The sequence below is a fragment of the Onychostoma macrolepis genome, chromosome 22, assembly GCF_012432095.1.
Source record: "Onychostoma macrolepis isolate SWU-2019 chromosome 22, ASM1243209v1, whole genome shotgun sequence".
Lineage (NCBI taxonomy): Eukaryota > Metazoa > Chordata > Actinopteri > Cypriniformes > Cyprinidae > Onychostoma > Onychostoma macrolepis.
Genome location: NC_081176.1, coordinates 2092866 through 2111509, shown reverse-complemented (window position 1 = coordinate 2111509; position 18644 = coordinate 2092866). Strand labels below are relative to the sequence as shown.

Below are 18644 nucleotides of genomic sequence, written 5' to 3'. Positions count from 1 at the left end.
GTGTTTAACGTGTATATAATACGCAATTTTTGCATGCATATAATACGAACTTTGTTGGCGTGCATATAACACACCCCTAAACTTATCAATTGCGCATCATATGCACGTCAAAGTCCATAAATAGTGCGCCAAATAGAAACGCATTGAGACGCACATTCATGAGATCGGGTTGAGCATATCAGCTAACATTCTTGCAAGGTTCTCTCAAGTTATGAACAAATGTAACATTAATAGAACGTTAGCCAAACGTTCTTAGAACATATCTGTTAGCTGAGATCGTCTAGGCTCCTGTAAGCTGATATTTACTGTAATAATCGATGGTTTGGATGAATATTTGGCCTGTATGTTTCCGCTGGTGCTATTGTATCGGTTACACTGGTGCAGAGGAACCGTTTGTATTATTACTGTTTGTCGTCCAGTGCTGTTGTTGTTGTTTACTTGTTTATTTTGTCTTGGAGCGAACCCAGACTCGAACCCTCACACCTGATCTCAGGTCAGAGGTCAAGACCTGTAAGCACTGATCTGTCATCAATCATCACCTGAAGAATGCTACTGAACGCAGACTTCGACATACTCACCTTTTACTGTAACATTAGCGGTTCCAAACTATTTTTGCAAATTATTAATAAACGTTTTTGTACTGTACATTTAAACGGTCTGCAAACATGAAACTTTCTTATAGAATAGGCACATTTCAAGTCATTTGAATGCGTATAAAAACAATTCTAGCAACATTCCAAAACACTAAAGGTCTTTGCACAACGAGTCCGAAATTCTCGCACGTTAAAAAATAAATACGACCTCATGTTGCGTCAATCACGTTTACACACTGCGTCCGAAATTTTCGTACGTCATTAAAAAATTCTGACTAGTTTCGACTTTCTGCGTCTTCGCATCCGTAGCAAGCATTTTGATAGGAAAGGATGACGAATACGGAAAAACCAGAAAAAGCGCAAATTTTACGAAAATTCCGGACTCAGTGTGCAAGGACCTTAAGACTTCGCACACATAGACCAAACCAGACTAAACAGAGTAGAAAACTGTTAACATGCATTTTTATTGTTTCTTAGTAACTTTAGTTCACAATAAGCCATTTACGCGATTATGATCGCTCGAGATCTGTTTGCTTTGCTTCTGGCTTAACTGTATGTAACCTGTACCTTAATATTATTGCTTTTGAAAATGAATTAAAATAACAATTATTGATATAGTTTTCTGTCAAGTGTCTCACCTCCGTATTTCGCGCCATTTCTGACAGATACCGTTAGTTTCTACGCACGCTGCCGGAGTCAAGAGCAACAGACTTTTGACGTGAAGAAATCGACAGTCTTGAAGAATCGCGTTGAGAGAAGAACGTTTTCTTAGGTCTTGTGTTTATGAATTAATCTCAGTGTGAACCTGGACACTCCAACGTCAAAAAAAATCAACAAGTCGTAAGTGAAATGTTTATATTTCGGATTCAGAGCCGAACCGAAGGGTGAGGAATTACATCACTTTACATCACTGATTAATAAAAATGACCCGTCAACAATCAGTTGAGGTAAAAACATTATAGTAATATTACTGCATTACAAATTATAAAACATTACAGTTCACAATTGTTTCAAATATTTAAAAAAAGGTTCTCAGAGAAATTCACTTCAATCCATTACTGAGTCTCATTCACATGAACTATAAATATTACAGTAAAATATTCAAGTGTTTGTGTCGAGTGTGTCAGTGTTCAGGAAATGTGAGCGCTTCATTTATTACACAGTTATATTTTCCCTCTAAAAATATGTCTAAAAAACTCTCTTCATTACAGTAACATGAATTAAGAGAATAAAATGTGCTTAATTCTCATTATAATAAAGTCACATTGTAAAAAATAAAATAAAATTGGTCCTAAAACTAGGCTTAACTTTCTTTAAGCAAAATACTTTTTTTTTTTTTTTTTTGGTTTTGGGGTTAATATTACTCTGACATTTCTGGACAGTCTTTATAATATTCATATGGAAGCTTGTTTCTGCCACTGAATAAAATAAAAAAGGCAATTGCGACTTTCTAGCTTACAATTCTGACCTTTTTTCCAGGGTATTGCGAGATATAAACTCGCAATTGCACAAAGTTGACTCGGAATTGCGAGAAAAAGTCAGAATTGTGAGATAAAAAGTTTTAATTACATTTTCTATTTTTTATTCTGTGGTGGGAACAAAAAACTAAATTGTGAGATGTATAAATTCGAAAAAAGTAAGAATTCTGAGTTTCTCTCTCACTTTTGTTTTCCTTTGCAAGAAATAAAGTCCGAATTGTGAGATAAAAAGTCACAATTACCTTTTGCTATTTTTTTATGCCCTGATGGAAACTAGCTTCCATAGATTCAGCCTTGCTGTATTCTGTTAAAAGTACAATTTTTCTAAGAAAGGTCAAATATGTGACCCTGGACCACAAAACCAGTCATAAGGGTAAGTCATACTACGTTTCAGGACCTGGGAACATTTGAGTTGCGTTGCTGTCTGTGGAGGCTCAGAGAGCTCTCGGAATGCATCAAAATATCTTCTGTGTTCCGAAGATGAACGAAGGTCTTACGGGTTTGGAATGACATGAAGGTGAGTAATTAATGCTGAATTAAAATATTTGGGTGAACTATCCCTTTAAGTTAAGACCTAAGATAAGAAACATTCTCTAATACGCCCCCTGGGTCAGATGCGTTAAGAAACGCCCAGAAACATGACCCATGCAGCACACAAACACTGTAAACGAGGTGGCTCGGTCTGGATCAGCTGACGGCGGACGGCAGCGCCGGCGTTCTGCGACGGATCTCCTGCTGGAGCTGCTCCTTCAGTGTAAACACCTGCTCCTCCAGACCCTTGACCCGCTGCCGGTGCGCTCTCTCTCGGGCCGCCAGCGTCCGCTCCGCTTCTCTCTGACTGACGCGCAGTCGCTCGTCCTCGCGCAAACGCAACGCCTGATCGCCGGCGCTGTGACTCTGCTCCAGTTCTGCCAGCTGAGCCTGGAACACATGCAAACCGCTGGGGTTTAACCAATGAACTAACAGAGACAACCCACTGTAACCATAGCAACCCCGATGATTAGGGCTGCACGATAAATCGGAATGAAATCGCAATCGCTGCGATATTCATGCGCGCATCTTGTCAGTGAAGCACGGTTCTCACAGAAGGGTTTATTTCAAACACTCGACTGACGTTATGAAGTGAGTTTGGAGTAAAAACATGTTATTAAATGTGGTATTTTCAGAAGGAGCAGCATTTACTACACAGAGCCGTAGTTCACTGAGAAGTCATTATCGTGAACGATTTCTTCGCTTTCATAATCACGCGATTATATCATCTGCAATTTTTTTCCCGTAGCTTGTCAGTGAACTGCAGCTCTGTGTAGTAAATGCTGCTCCATCTGAAAGCAGGTGATGGAGATTAACTACTAATCACAGAACCGGCTTTACTGACGAGATGCGCGTGACTATCGCATTCGTTTAATCGCGCAGCCCTCTTCCTGATGCTGCTGCTCTACCGCACTACGAAGCACATTAAACACAAGCATGACCTGCTCTTAAGGCACGTTCACACCGAGGAGAATAACTATACAGTTAACGACAACTATACAGTTTCAATAATCACTCTAATTGAGAATAAAGTCAACACTGCAACAGTAAAGATAACGACAGAGGAACAATTTCATCGGAATCACTTTCAGAACAATCTATTGTTATAATCTGTTGTTGTGAACACTAATATAGATAGGGGTATCGTTATATAGTAATTGTCCATTGGTGTAGACGTTAATATAGTTATCATATGTCATAGACGCATTGTTATTGTTATAATTATCTTTATACTCATTGTCGATTGGTGTTGATGCTAATACAGTTGTCGTTATAGTTATCTTTATAATTATTTTCTATTGGTATTGTCGCTAATATAGTTATCGTAGTTATCACCCATTGGTGTGCACGCTAATATAGTTATCGTTATAGTTATCGTCCATTTTGTGCCTGCTAATATAGTTATCGTCCATTAGTGTGCACGCTAATATAGTTATCGTCCATTTTGTGCATGCTAATATAGTTATCGTCATTGGTGTGCACGTTAATAATAGTTATCGTTATAGTTATCGTCCATTGGTGTGCACGCTAATAATAGTTATAGTTATCGTCCATTGGTGTGCACGCTAATAATAGTTATCGTCCATTTTGTGCCTGCTAATATAGTTATCGTCCATTGGTGTGGACGCTAATATAGTTATCGTTATAGTTATTGTCCATTGGTGTGCACGCTAATAATAATCGTTATAGTTATCGTCCATTGGTGTGCACGCTAATAATAGTTATCGTTATTGTCCATTGGTGTGCACGCTAATAATAGTTATCGTTTTAGTTATCGTCCATTTTGTGCCTGCTAATATAGTTATCGTCCATTTTGTGCATGCTAATATAGTTATTGTTATAGTTATCGTCCATTGGTGTGCACGCTAATATAGTTATCGTTATAGTTATCGTCCATTGGTATGCACGCTAATAATAGTTATCGTTTTAGTTATCATCCATTTTGTGCATGCTAATATAGTTATCGTCCATTTTGTGCCTGCTAATATAGTTATCGTCCATTTTGTGCATGCTAATATAGTTATCGTTATAATTATCGTCCATTGGTGTGCACGCTAATATAGTTATCGTTTTAGTTATCGTCCATTTTGTGCATGCTAATATAGTTATCGTCCATTGGTGTGCACGCTAATATAGTTATCGTTATAGTTATCGTCCACTGTTGTGCACGCTAATATAGTTATCGTCCATTGGTGTGCACGCTAATATAGTTATCGTTGTAGTTATCGTCCATTGGTGTGCACGCTAATATAGTTATCTTATTAGTTTTCGTTTTTGGTGTAGACGTTGATGTAGTTATCTTTATAGTTGTCGTCTGTTGGTGTGGGTGGTAATATATATATCGTTACAGCTATCGCTCTTGGTGTGGATGCTAACAGTTATTGCTGTAGTTATCTTTATAGTTATTCCGTTGGTGCAGACGCTAATATAGTTTTTGTTGTAGTTTTCTTTATAGTCTTCATTCTTGTTGTGGACGCTAATAGCGTTACAGTTATCTTTATAGTTATCGTCCGCTGGCATGGACTAATATACATATAGTTATCGTTCTCGGTGTGAACAGGCCTTTACTCACCAGACACAACGCAATCTTCTGTTTGACGCCGCACAACTCTTCCTTATACGCACAGCGATGAAAAACATCACACACACATTATAGGATGACACTGTTAATGCAGCTCATGATTAGCGTTAGCATGTGAGCTAATAAAGCGCGTACCTGCAGCAGCACGATCTGTCTCTGCGCATCCTGCAGCTCCTGTTCGGCGGAGTTAAGCGAGCGATCCAGGCGGCCTTTCTCCGCACACAGACGCATGCTGCTCTCCTCCGTCTTCAGCTTCTGACGCTCCACCTGACGAGGAACAACAGATGGGATGCAACGATATGAACATTTCTTTTCACGATTATAGTAGCGGTGTAACGATAAATCGATTAATCTAATGCATCGCAGTTCTCTCTGAAATCGATTCTGAGCTTCGTTTTAACAGCAGATGGCACTGCATGCTTGAGAAACAGCTAGCTTTCAGTTCCTTACACACACACACACACACACACACACACACCACTTGAGCTTAAAATAATCATTCATAAAGTTCAAAAAGGTTGAAGCGAATTACAAGAGTGTTCACAGTGGGTTGTGTTTACATTAATCTTGCGTCATAAAAGCATAAACGCAGAGGTGTACGTACATTTAACCACTCTTCAGAGTATTTGAGTGTGCGGTTAAAAACTAGCCTAGAGCGCCATCTGCTGTTAAAAACTGAGTTCAGAATCGATTAAAGAGAGAATCACGATGCATTAGGAAAATCACAGAATCTATCCATTTATCGTTACACCCCTAGATTATAGTGACCAAAATTGCCACGTTATCAGTATTATCACGGTATTGTTAAAATGTGCTGGAAATGTTCAAAAGGTACTGACACATAAATCACTTAAAGTTTTATATTTAAAATCAACAAACAATAAAATGACTTTTTGTTTGCATAAACACTAAAACAATAACATTACTAATGATGTTCGAATTTTAAATGACAACAATTCATCTAATAGCATGTTCAAATATCTAATGTAAATGTTTAAAAGCTTTCATAAAAAGGTAAACCTCACATTTCAGCCTTTAAATAAAGAAAAGGGTTAAGTCAAAATGATAATTAATTAATAAATGATTATATGCATTTTATCTGCTCCATAAATAATTCTAGATAATATCTGAATTGTTTAAATGTGTAGAATCAAAATGTACAGCAGGGCATGCAAATTTGATCCGTTTTTAGTCCAGACAGAAACTGCATACAGACTGAATGTGAATATAAGTCTGTGTAGATCCAGTATCTGACAGCAGGTGGCGCTGATGGAGCAGCAGAATCACAGCTGTTTCCTGAAACCTCCGTGAACAAAGCAGCATTGCGATTAAAACGCCATCGAATCTTTTCTGAAGACAGTCAGAACCTTCAGAGGTACATTCATATAATTAATTCATTTATATAATAATTCCTGTAGCACTCTTTTAAACCCTCCCAGCTTTTCCGTCATGTTTTCACTCAAAACGAAACTACGCTGCTGCTGTGCGCACGCAAGACTTTTACTTTAAACTGTGCTTTATGCTGGACAGTATTTATTTATCCTCAATTGTTCAAATCGCGGTAATCGAATACGGTTATAATGATCATTCAAATATGAAACGGTAATACTAACTGTGGGGAATTTATCATGATTCATCGTCAAACCGCTAATCATTGCATCCCTAAAACAGATCTCGCTGGATTCGATCCAGCATTTAAAGACAGACCCGTCGCACCTTATCCAGTGTGTTTCTCAGCGCGGCCTTGTCTTTCTCCAGCCGGACGGCCTGTCTCTCTGCATCTCTCTTCTCGGTCTCCAGTAAGGCCACAGCTCTCTGTAAGCTGCGCAGACGCTCCTCTGCAGACGCTCTGTCTGTCTGCGCAGACTGCAGACTGCGCTGGGCTTCGGTCAGACTGTCGGACTTCTGTCGCAGAGCCTGCGTGAGACCACAGAGGTGACTGGATCTTTAAAAGAATCAATTTAAACCACTTCTCAAAGTGAATCCAGTGAAGGAGAACTCCGTTCTAGTTGCATTCACACTGGAACCGCTACTGAAAGTGAAGTCAGATCTCTAGGTCTCAGACCACTTGTCATTCACACTGCAATCTCACGAGAAACCCTTGAATCTTCATTTACACTAACCTCAAATAAACCAATAAAGTATAGCTTTACAATAATAAAATTCCATTATTGTAGAATTAATTACAATTAACTGTTCCCTCCTGGTGGAATGACCTGCCCAGCTCAATCCGAGCATCTTTATTTGACCCTCTAGCTCTCTCTATTATAATTCTATTCTTAACAACAAAACTTTTCCCTTTTAGACTTGCACTCTATTCATTTACTGCTTGTTTCTAATCTTTTTGTATTCCGTTTTCTTTCTATTATACAATTAACAAAAGCAAAAAAGGGCTCTAACACTAGCTTGCTCTATTCTATCTGTTTTCTTCTTTTTATTTATTATATAGCTTAAAAAAATACTTGCTACTTGTACTGCGTTAAGCTAACTGAGACTTACAGCACTTGCGTATCGTTGCTCTTTTGTTGGCTTTGATTGCTTCTATTGTCTTCATTTGTAAGTCGCTTTGGATAAAAGCATCTGCTAAATGACTAAATGTAAAAGTAAAATAACATGATGCTGTTTTCAATGCATGTTTGAGATGATCTCAGTTCAGTTGTGCTCTTGTAAATGCACTAAATGGACATATTTTACCATTTTGTTCATATTTCAATTTTTTTTTTTTAAATACAGCTTTTATTGAGTTTTTTTTCTCTCTCCACTGTGGCCCTGCGGTTCACGTTTTTAAACGCAAAAACACGTTCTGCATGAATTTGCCGCATTCGCATTTAAAGCTAAATGTATGTGAACTGAGCGAAGCTTGAGGACGCTCACCTCCTGTGTGTTGTGCAGCTCTGTCTCCAGCTCAGATCTGCGCAGATGACTCTGGGTCAGCTCCGACTGCAGTGTCTGCACACGCTCCGTCAGCACTGCGATATTACGCTTCCCGTCCGACACGGACGCTCGGAGTCCATCCACACGCTCCTGAACGACACCGCAGAGGAACAACATCTCGCTAAACATCTCTGATCAACTGCTATCAGAATATTTATAGTTATTATAGTTATGTTATCGTAATAGTTATTGTAATATTTATAGTTATTGTAATAGTAATCACCTGCAGCTGTCTGCGCTCGGTCTCGGCCTGTCCCAGTGTCTTCTGCAGCGCGGCGAGGCGCCCCTGGGTGGCGCTGTGGGCGGCGGTGGCTTCCTGCAGGCTCTGGGAGAGAGCGAGCGCTCGTTCTTTCTGAACGCTCTCTCCGTCCTGAGCTTTAGACAACAGCGCCGTCAGCCGCTCCACCTCGCGCTGAAGAGACGCGACGCGAGCTTCGCCCTCTGCCACCTGAAACACACCCCAGAGCGTTAATCGGTCATCAGCGGTCGCACTGCGGCGAGGAATCAGGTGCTAGTTTGTGACCTGTTTGATGGCGCTGTCGTGCCGGTCGTGAGCCGTCTGGATCTCCATCTCTCTCTCAGCCAGACTCAGTCTCAATCTCTGCAGCTCTCCCTCCAGACTCCGCCTCCCCAGCTCCACCCGTGTGCCCCGCCCCTCGGCCGCCTCCAGAGCCTCGCGCAGACGCCGACGCTCCGCCTCCAGACGCGCCTCGCCAGCGCGCAGCTTACTGCACTGCTCCTGCAGGGGCCACGTCTGCGTTAGAGCTAGTCTGAGCTAGATGGCATTAGGGATGGGCCACACCACCTTTGTTGTTTCCGATATAATACCGTCACTTTTAAAGAGCAGTACCGTCGATATCGGTACCGATATGATACTTCTAACCTGAACTTTTAAATTATGAAATTGATTAAATTACTAAGAGTAAAATGGGTTATGATACCCACTAAACTTTATATTTGAAACGCACAATTTAACATTCATTAATTGCAACTTATTAGGTTATGTTTTTGTTTACACATCTTTGTTTAAAATACGTTTACAAATACTATAGTTGAACTATACGCTCACTTTAGTAAAACAATGGTTCATTTCCATAAGGGGCTGCCAGTGACCGGCTCTCGCACGCATAAAATTATTCTGACAGTGTATGATTTATATTAACATTACAGAATAGAACAAGATCAGTATGAACTTTTAACATACAATTTAAATAAATTTAATTGCACAAACTACGTAGGCTAAAATTTCTATTTGTTTATTGCGAAATAACTCAAACATGTATGTTTTTTCTGTCCTCTGATAAACATTGTTCTGGGCTGCTGTTCCCAAAAGCTTCAATGCTTTCTTCTGATAGTTTTGGGAAGCGCAGCCCTGTTTGAATGCACTGTCAGAATCGATCGATCGATTGGTTCTGTCTTGCAACGTGCGTGTTCAGATGCGCAGGAAGATAGCTCTATCCTACACAATTATTCGCTAACATAGGTTATTCGTCCAATTCAATGCATATTGTATGCATATTTTTTTTTGTTAATTAAACAAAATAAAACACCTTAGTATCAATATTTTTAATTTCAGTATCGATACTCGCATCAGTACCGATATATCGCTACTTCAGGATCGATACGGCCATCCGACGTTAGTTTAGATGAAATAAGACGCACCTCCACACGCTTGCGCTCAGTCTCTGTGTTCAGCGAAAGTCTCTCCAGCTCTTTGATTCGCTCGTTTAGCGCTCGCCGGTCTCGTTCTGCTCTCCGCAGAGACTCTTCCTGCTGCTGCAGCACAGCTTGAGTCGCCGACAGCTTCTCATCCACCGCACGCTTATCTACACAAACACACAATCGGAAAAAAGCAAAAAAACACTTTTCTGTTTAAAAGTTTGGGTGTCTGTCATCAGTATCATTAGCTGTATAACAGAGTGGAGGTTACCCTCTTGGCACTCCTGTAGTGTGCTGTGTAGCTGAATGAGGCGCTGGTGGGCGGAGTCTCTCTCTCCCGTCACTTCCTCCAGGTCCCTCTGCAGTGACCCCAGGTGACCCCGTGCCTCGTCCTGCACACATTCACATCACATGATCACTTTATCATGACAGCAGGTTCTGACTCTGTCCACACTATCACAGCCAATCAGAAGATATCTGATGTTTAAGTTCAGTGGAGCAGGATTTTGGACCAATGAGGTTTCACAGTGGGCGGAGCTGGCAGCCAATCAGAATCCATCCTTTTTCATATCAGTCGATAACGATAAATATCACGATAAATGTCAAATTGGTATTTCTTTCAAGTTTAAAGGCAGATTTTTGCTCCAGTGTGAAAGTTGTAAAAACCAGAAGGTTAATTGTGGTTTCAAACTATTCTTCATGTTCAGAACATGACAAACACTTCACGTTTTTGAATTCTTAACACTTTTCCAGTCATTTTTCCTTAACAAAATTAATTAAAAAAATTATACGAAAAAAATAATTTCTTTGTTCTACATGTTATTTTTTCAAATCAAGAAACAGGTTTCTATTGCCTCAGAATATATATATATTTTTTTTGCTCTCTTAGAAATACGCATTTGATAGTAGCTTGAGTTAGGATGCAGATGTAGATTTATGTTCATTATCAAAATCAGTTATATCTGTAAAAATTGTAGCAACCTCATTTTTATATGATGAAATTGAATTATTTTTCGTTAAAGTTAGCGTAATGTTATTGTTAGTTACATTTATCATAATAATTATAGTTATTTTTGCTTTTATAGTTACTGATATAGTTGTCATAATTATCGTTATGTTATCATGATAGTTAATGTTATATTTATTGTAATAGTTATAGTTATATTTGTCATAATTATTATTATTATTATTATTTATTAGTCAGTATATAATACAGCATGTGGTGTATGCCATGCCTCGTCTTATTCGTTTTTGTTAATAAACGTGTTGTAAGTTAGTTTGTCATTGTAGCCTACTGTTTTATTGTTGCTGTGCTTTTTAATTAAGAATAACAATGAATCCATCTTTTGTTTTAGTTTTAAAAAGTGAAAGGTGTATAGATGTAAGCAGAACAGACTCCTGCTCACCAAATTCAAATCACAAAAACTGATGAAAAAGAAAAGGTTGAAAGTTAACCACTTTCGTTTTCATATAACTATAAACTATGATAAAAGTTCATCAGCATGCATTAATTAATCCCATGTTGTAGCACCAAAAAAAAGCGACTAAATTATGTACTGAGAAAGTTAGTCGCAAAAGAGCAACCAGTGAGAAGAATGAGTCTGGAGCCCTGTATAGTTATCGTTATCTTCATAATTATTGTTATCGTCCTAGTTACAGTTATCTTTATAGTTATAGTTGTCGTAATAGTTGCAGTTATTGATATAGCCGTCATGGTACTTGTGGTTATAGCTATGGCTGTTGGTGTGAGTCGTGAGTGTAGCGTGTTACTCGGTCTCTCTGAGCCTCGCGCAGCTCCTGCAGGAAGTCTCTGAGGCCGCTGCGCAGGGTTTCCGGGTCCAGCTCCGGCAGGGCGACGGGCAGCGGGGCGTCTATCCTCTCCGGAGACACCGGCCGCAACACTGCGGTGTTATCAGGAGTCACGTTACCTGCCAAGTCTGACAGAGAGCAGAGAAATCATGCAGAACTTCCTCTCCAGACCAAAAACAGCTCTATTCCACAGGCTTCCCTTCAAACCGAATCTGACCTTTGGGTGGCGATAGCGAGCAGTGCAGCGGAGACACGCTCCGGTGGCGAGACATCATCCCTGAGGTCAGAGAGGAAGGGGAGGAGCCTGCCGGGCTCCGCCCCCTGCTGCTGCTCCGCCCACTGGCCCCGATGCCCAGCGTCCGCGTGAGCGCCGACTGCAGACTGCACAGCCTGAACTCCAGATCCCTGCGGCCCGCCTCCGCTCGCGATAGCTCCGCCTCCGTCGCAGCCAGACGGCCCTGCGCCTCGCTCAGCTGCAGCTGCGTCTGCGCAGACGCGTCACAGGCCGACTGAGCGCGCACCGAGAGGTTACGCGCCTCGTCCTGAAGCTTCTTCTCGCAGCCGCGTGCCTCCTGCAGCTGCGACGCTAACTCTCGCTCGCGACTGCGCCAACACGACTCGCTGTCGCTCAGACGCCGCTGTAGAGAGCACAGCTACAGACGGAGGTCAAAAGTTATATCATACTTTTATGTACTTTAATAATACAAATTGATAGATGCAGCTGAAACTAGACTGGAATTTCTAGTAGGGTTGCAAAGGGAGATTCCAAAAAATCCCGGAAAGTTTCAAAAATTTACTGGAAATTTTCAAACTTTTTGCAACCCTAATTTCTAGTGAATTTCACAATTTTTTCCCCATACCTCCACTAAATGATTATTACATTAACATTAACATAGATCTACGACGGCGTTTTAGTGCCAAGTTAAAAAAAATGTAAAAAATCTACAATTACGAGATTCAAGTTGTAATATTGAATGTAAAAAGTCAAAATTACGAGAAAAAGTCATAGCAATATGAGAATAAAGTCGAAATATTTTGAGAATAGTCGAAATTATGAGAATTAAGTCGAAATATGAGAAAAAAGTCGATATTATGAGAATAAAGTCGAAATATTTTGAGAATAAAGTCGAAATTACGAGACTATAGTCAAAAATGATTTTGAGAATAAAGTCAAGATGACGAGAATAAAGTTGAAATATTACAAGAAAAAAGTCGAAATTACAAGAATAAAGTTGAAATATTATGAGAAAAAAAGTAAAAATGACGAGAATAAAGTCGTAGCAATACAAGAATAAAGTTGAAATATGAGAAAAAAGTCAAAGCTACGAGAATAAAGTCAGCAATTTCTCATAATTTTATTCTCAAAATATTTTGACTATTCTTATATTGCTACGACTTTATTCTCGTAATTTACTTTTTTCTTAAAATATTTCGACTTTATTCTCGTAATTTTGACTTTTCTCTCAAAATATTATCTTAGAATCTCGTAATCTTCAGATTTTTAACGAGGCACAGAATTGGCGCTGTATGAATCAGATTAAATGACCTCACGTTTGACTCGTGATGTACGGAGCTCTCACCTCTTTCTGAAGAGAGTTTCTGCTGGTGTCCGAGTCGGCGAGTCTCTGTTTGAGCGAGATCAGTTCTCTGGCGCGCTCCTCGTCTTTCTGCTCGTCCAGCGACAGACGCGTCTGCAGTTCGGTCAGCTGCTTGGCCTTCTGCTCGCGCTCCACGTCCAGAAGCTTCACCTGACGACAGAGAGGCACACGTCAGACGCCGGCCCTCGCTCTCAGCGCTCAGGTGTTCACGGCGCTTCGGTCTGACCTGTCTGCGCAGCTCCTGCAGCTCCCTGCGCGCCTCCAGCCTGGACCTCTCCACCTCACGCAGACAGCTGCGCAGATCAGACACCTCCTTCTGCGCAGACGCCACACTCTCCTCCAGCAGAGACGCTCTCTGCTCCTTCTCCTCGCACACGCGCTTCACACTGAACACACAGAGCAGAGTCAATCATCTGCTGACCGTTTGCATACTTTCTGTTCTAATTAGTATTATTACAGATGAAAAAACCTTTAACGATGTAGTATTCATTCATTTTCAGAAGTATTAGCACAGTTCAAGTGAGAGAATTGTATGGAAGCCTTTTTCTGCTACACGATAAAAAGATTAAAAAGGTAAATGTGAGTTTGCGACCTTGCAGTTCAGACTTTTTTTTTAGTTTTCATCTCACAATTCTATTTTTTTGGGGGTGGGGGAATTTTCGTCTCGTAATTCTGACTTTTTAGAATTTTCATGTCAATTCTGACTTAAATTTTTGTCTCGCAATTCTGATGTTTTTCCATTTTTCTCTCATAATTCTGACTTTTTTTGTTTTCAACAAATTCTGACCTTTTTTTAGTTTTCATCTCATAATTCAGATTTTTTTTTGCATTTTTCTCTCATAATTTTGATTTTGAATTTTCATCTCATAATTCTAACTTTAATTTTTGAGTATTTATCTCATAATTCTGACTTTTCTGTAAATGACTAAATGTATATAAATGTAAATTCTGAGTTTTCATCTCACAATTTTTTTTTACAGAATTTTGTTTCTGCCACAGAATAAAAAAAAAATGCAACTGTTGAGTGTTTAGGTTTTAATTTCGTATTTCTGACTTTAATTCGGAGTTTTCATCTCATAATTCAGACTTTTTTTTGTTTTTTTACAGAATTTTGAGGTTGCACTCTGCAATTCCACAGAATAAAAAAAAAACGTAATTGTGACTTTCGAATTTTCATCTCATAATTCTGACTTTTTTTCTCAGAATTCTGAATTTACATCTCTCACATCCACAGAACAAAACTGCGACCTCACAATTTCACTTTTTTCTTGGAAATTGTGAGTTTATAACTCTGACTTCTTAAGAGTTGTGAATTTATCTCTCACAATTCTAAGTTTACATCACATAATTCTGACTCTTCTTCTCATGAACTGTGAGAAAATGTTTGTTTCTTGAAACAAGCTTCCGTGGAGTTCGTGAAAGCGCCCGTCACCTGATTCTCTCGCTCTCTGATTCTCTCAGCGCTTCCCTCAGCTGCGCGTTTGATTGGCTGAGAGCGTCCCTCTCCTTGGTGACATCACAGAGGGAGTGCCGTAGCTCCGCCCCCTCTCGCCTGTGCCCCTCCCCCGCGTCCCGTATCTGGCACGAGCGTTTCTCCATCTCCAGCAGCTCTCGTCTGGCGCTGTCGCGGCTCTCCTCGCTGGACGACAGCAGCGCGCGACACTCCTCCAACTACAGGAGGAAAAACACGATTACACATTGCTGTGTTTTGCTCTTCTGAAGTCTGAAACACACACCTCTCTGAGCGCCGTGTCTGCTCGCGTCTGCTGTTCTGCGCAGCTCTCCTGCAGTCTGCGCAGCTCCCGGCCGTGTGCACCGGCTGCGTCCTGCAGTTCACTGCGCAGCTCCTGCACTTCTGCGTTTAGAGCCGCGACCGCAGCCTAGAGACAGATTAACACCTCAGTGTATAACACACATCATCTTTCATTATAAATCAACACTCATAATAGCTGTGTTTCCATCCACATATTTTCATGCAAATTTTGGGATACTGCAATAAATAACGCCAAGATGAGCGCAAAATCTGAAAATGCGCATTAAAAATTTATGCGCGTTCAACGGAGGAGGGTAATTTCCAAATGAATGCGCAACAATATAACGAGAATAATTACATCTGCCTCCGAACGCAAGGTAACATGGCAGCACGTTACTGCGTTTCATAAAGGTGCAAGTAATTTATTACATATGAAAAAGCGGCATAGTAGCTTCCCTGGGTTCAACAACTTCCATTTGTATTATTTTATTACTTTACGTCAGATTCCGAGGATGTGCCGATTTTGTTCTCTTGAACACACGGGATGAAAAAGGTGCTTTATTCACAAATAAAACTTTGCTTCTTAGAATTGTGAGTTTATATTGAGTATAATCTTGCAATTCTAAAATAATTCAGTAATTGGTTGGCGGCATGGAAACGCAGCTGTTGTTTTAAGCATGCAGCAGTGGCGCTGGGTTCTGACCCGCTCCTGGTCTCTGAGCAGCGCCGTCTCTCGGGTCAGTCGCTCCAGCTCCAGCGCTGCAGTGCTCAGCTCCGCCTGTAGGGCGCTCATCCTCTCCGACAGAACCGTCTTCTCCGCCTCCTTCATGGACAGCGCCTGCACACGCGTCAGACGGTTACGACAGAAGCCACACGGACGCACCTGAGCCTCCGGCGCGAGCCTCACCTGCTGTTTGTCCGTCTCGGCCTGCAGCAGACTCCGGTCTCTGTCGCGCTGCAGGGAACGCAGCTCCTCCTGAAGCTCGTCGCGCTCTTTCTCCAGACGCGTCGTCTGCTCGTCCAGGAGCTCGCGAAGGCTCCGCAGCGCCGCCCCCTGCTCCGCCTCCAGACTGCAGCGCAGCGCCTCCTGCAGGAGTCGCATGATAATCACGTGAGGAGTACGCCTCAAACACGAGTCACGTGTAACGAACACACGAGCGCTGGTATGACCTTCTGATTGGTCAGTCTCTCCAGCTCCTCCTGGTGGTCAGACAGCGCCGTACGCAGGCATCTCTGCGCCTCGTGTTGAGCGGCCGCCAGCGCGTCTCTCAGCGCGTCCTTCTCTTTCTCGCTCTGAGACAGAAGCGTCTCTCTTTCAGCGCGCAAACGCTTCAGCTCCGCTAAACTCACAGACAAACTCAGCGTCACAAAGAGGCTCATTTTAAAATAAAACAGCTGAAACGCAACTCTTCTGCTCTGGTACTGATGTCTCTCTCTCGTTTACCCGTCGTGCTGTCAGCGCGCAGCCTCAGGTTCTGGTTCTCAGACTCCAGCTGTTCGCGTCGAGACTCGATCTGATTTATCTGCTGCTGCAGCTCGAACAGACTCGTCTCCAGAGCCTCGCGCTCCGTCCTGCACACACTCAGCGTTACTGAAACACACAGGGCTCCAGACTAACACTGCGCTAGGAGCTCTACAGATGCTGGCGCGAGGAGCAGATTTGGTAGCGCTGGGGGTGATGTGTGGAGGTATTAATTAAAATATTACACATTTATTTCTTAGTAATGCTCATTTGACAGTAAAGCATTGAGCTGGAGTTATATATTTTTATAGTAGCCTATTATACTGAACTGACCGACAGCTTTTCAAAGGAGCGCTCTTTACTTTGAGTTGCAAAGCTTTTGAAGGCACTTTGTGACTTTTCTTACTTCATACACATGAAAAGCTTAAATTATGATGATTTGATATTTTATAATAGTGATTTTATAATATCAAAGTATAAAGCAAATTAATGACTAATAAGCCAATAAGCGCTCCTCTGCTGCCATCTACTGGTTATAGTGGTAATGTTATCTTTTTTAAATATATATGCATATTTTGGTCATCCCATTAAAAACAACATTATAAATGGATCATTTTTAGAGCTTTAAAGTGCTGGAAATAGTTGTGTGAAATACTTGAAAGTCACTGAAAAGTGCTTGAATTTAGTGGCACCGGCAGAAAAAATGGTCGCAGTCTGGAACTCTGATATATTAAGACATTAATATCACGACACAGATGTGTTTGTCTCACCTGAAGGCGGCGAGCTCCTCCGTCAGGGCGGCGTTCTCTCTCTCGGACGCCGTCAGCTGAACCAGAAGCCCCGCCCTCTCTCGCACAAGCTCCGCCCTCCCCCGCACCACCTCCTCGAGAGCGGCGCTCTGCCTGTCTCCTTCACCGCGGACAGAACCGAGCTCCGCCTCCAAACCACCCACCTCACCAATCAGCTGTGTGATTCTGTCCTGGAGTTTGGCTCGGTCGGCCCGCAGCGACTGAAGCTCCGCCTCCAGCCCCGCCCTGGCCAGCTCAGACTCCTGCAGTGATTGGTGGAGAGCGAGGCGGACAGAGTCCAGCTCCAGACGGTCCTGCTCGGAGCGGACCAGCTCGTCTCTGATGGTCAGCTTCTCCTGCTCCGCTTCTCTTCTCTGAGACAGCAACACATTCTTCTCCTCCTCCAGCTGTCAATCATTCCATCCACCAATAGCATTGGTTCAATTTGTTCAATTCAAGTTTATTTGTGTAGCGCGATTAAAATCGTTGCAAAGCAGCTTCACAGAAAATTTAAGTTTCTATAAAGTAGAATCTTCCTTAGTATTTTTGTCTTGTTTTCTAGTATAAATATCTCAAAATTATTTAAGTTTTTGCTTAAAACGAGCAAAAATATCTGCTTAATCTTTATAATAATCTGCTATGTTTAATTCAAAGGCTAAACAAGATTATTTTTCTTACCACATTGGTAGATATTTTTCCTTGTTTTAATCAAAAACTAACAAAATTTGGATAATATTTTCAGTAGTGCTGTCAAACAATTAATCGCATTCAAAATAAGTTTTTGTTTACATAATATATGTGTGTGTACTGTGTATATTTATTACGTATATATAAATACAAACACATGCATGTATACATTTCAGAAAAATATGTTATGTTTAAATAATATGAATATAAATATATACATGTAAATATTTACTAAATATATACATGCATGTGTGTCTATTTATATATATACCTAATAAATATACACAGCACACACACATATTATGTAAACAAAAACTTTTATTTTTGGATGCGTTTAATCGCGATTAATTGTTTGACAGCACTAATTAATGATTATATAAATAATTAACCACTAATATGATTCGAACAAACCCTGGTGGGTAAAATCAAATAATTTCATGTTTAATATATGTTAGAGAGGTTAAGTGCATGCACGTGTGATGGTGCATGTTTAGCACCTGTACGATGAGGCTGTTGAGGTCAGATTTGTCCTGCGCTAGACTCTCGTTAATGCCGCTCATCTTAGCGAGCGAATCTCTGAGTGACGACTCCTCCGAGTGAAGCTTGGTGAGCACTAGAGAGAGTTCAGCATGACTGCTCCCGCTCTGCACACACACACACACACACACACACACACACACCACATTTGAAGTATGCATACTAGAGAGTATATGGGGAAAATTAATTGTGATTCTTCTGACAGAAATTGAGCCAAGCTTGCTGTGCTTGCTT

The 18644-nt window shown here is 41.1% G+C and overlaps 1 protein-coding gene across 4 annotated transcripts in view; it reads right to left on the bottom strand.

Annotated features, from left to right (window-relative positions):
- Positions 1-1038: 1038 nt before the first annotated feature.
- Positions 1039-18644, bottom strand: part of LOC131531368 (rootletin-like) — a 31410-nt gene continuing 13804 nt past the window's right edge. For all 4 annotated transcript variants that reach the window (XM_058762075.1, XM_058762072.1, XM_058762074.1 and 1 more), the window contains 20 exons: positions 18371-18517; positions 17169-17593; positions 16381-16508; positions 16107-16276; positions 15844-16023; positions 15640-15774; positions 14920-15063; positions 14616-14854; positions 13410-13569; positions 13166-13333; positions 11803-12238; positions 11547-11713; positions 10048-10168; positions 9780-9943; positions 8641-8856; positions 8341-8565; positions 8058-8207; positions 6900-7100; positions 5319-5450; positions 1039-2992 (listed from right to left, as the gene is read on the bottom strand). In XM_058762075.1, the coding sequence (XP_058618058.1) occupies positions 2759-2992; positions 5319-5450; positions 6900-7100; positions 8058-8207; positions 8341-8565; positions 8641-8856; positions 9780-9943; positions 10048-10168; positions 11547-11713; positions 11803-12238; positions 13166-13333; positions 13410-13569; positions 14616-14854; positions 14920-15063; positions 15640-15774; positions 15844-16023; positions 16107-16276; positions 16381-16508; positions 17169-17593; positions 18371-18517 (3942 nt within the window). In that variant the 3' untranslated portion in view covers positions 1039-2758. The remainder of the gene's footprint in view (positions 2993-5318; positions 5451-6899; positions 7101-8057; positions 8208-8340; positions 8566-8640; positions 8857-9779; positions 9944-10047; positions 10169-11546; positions 11714-11802; positions 12239-13165; positions 13334-13409; positions 13570-14615; positions 14855-14919; positions 15064-15639; positions 15775-15843; positions 16024-16106; positions 16277-16380; positions 16509-17168; positions 17594-18370; positions 18518-18644) is intronic.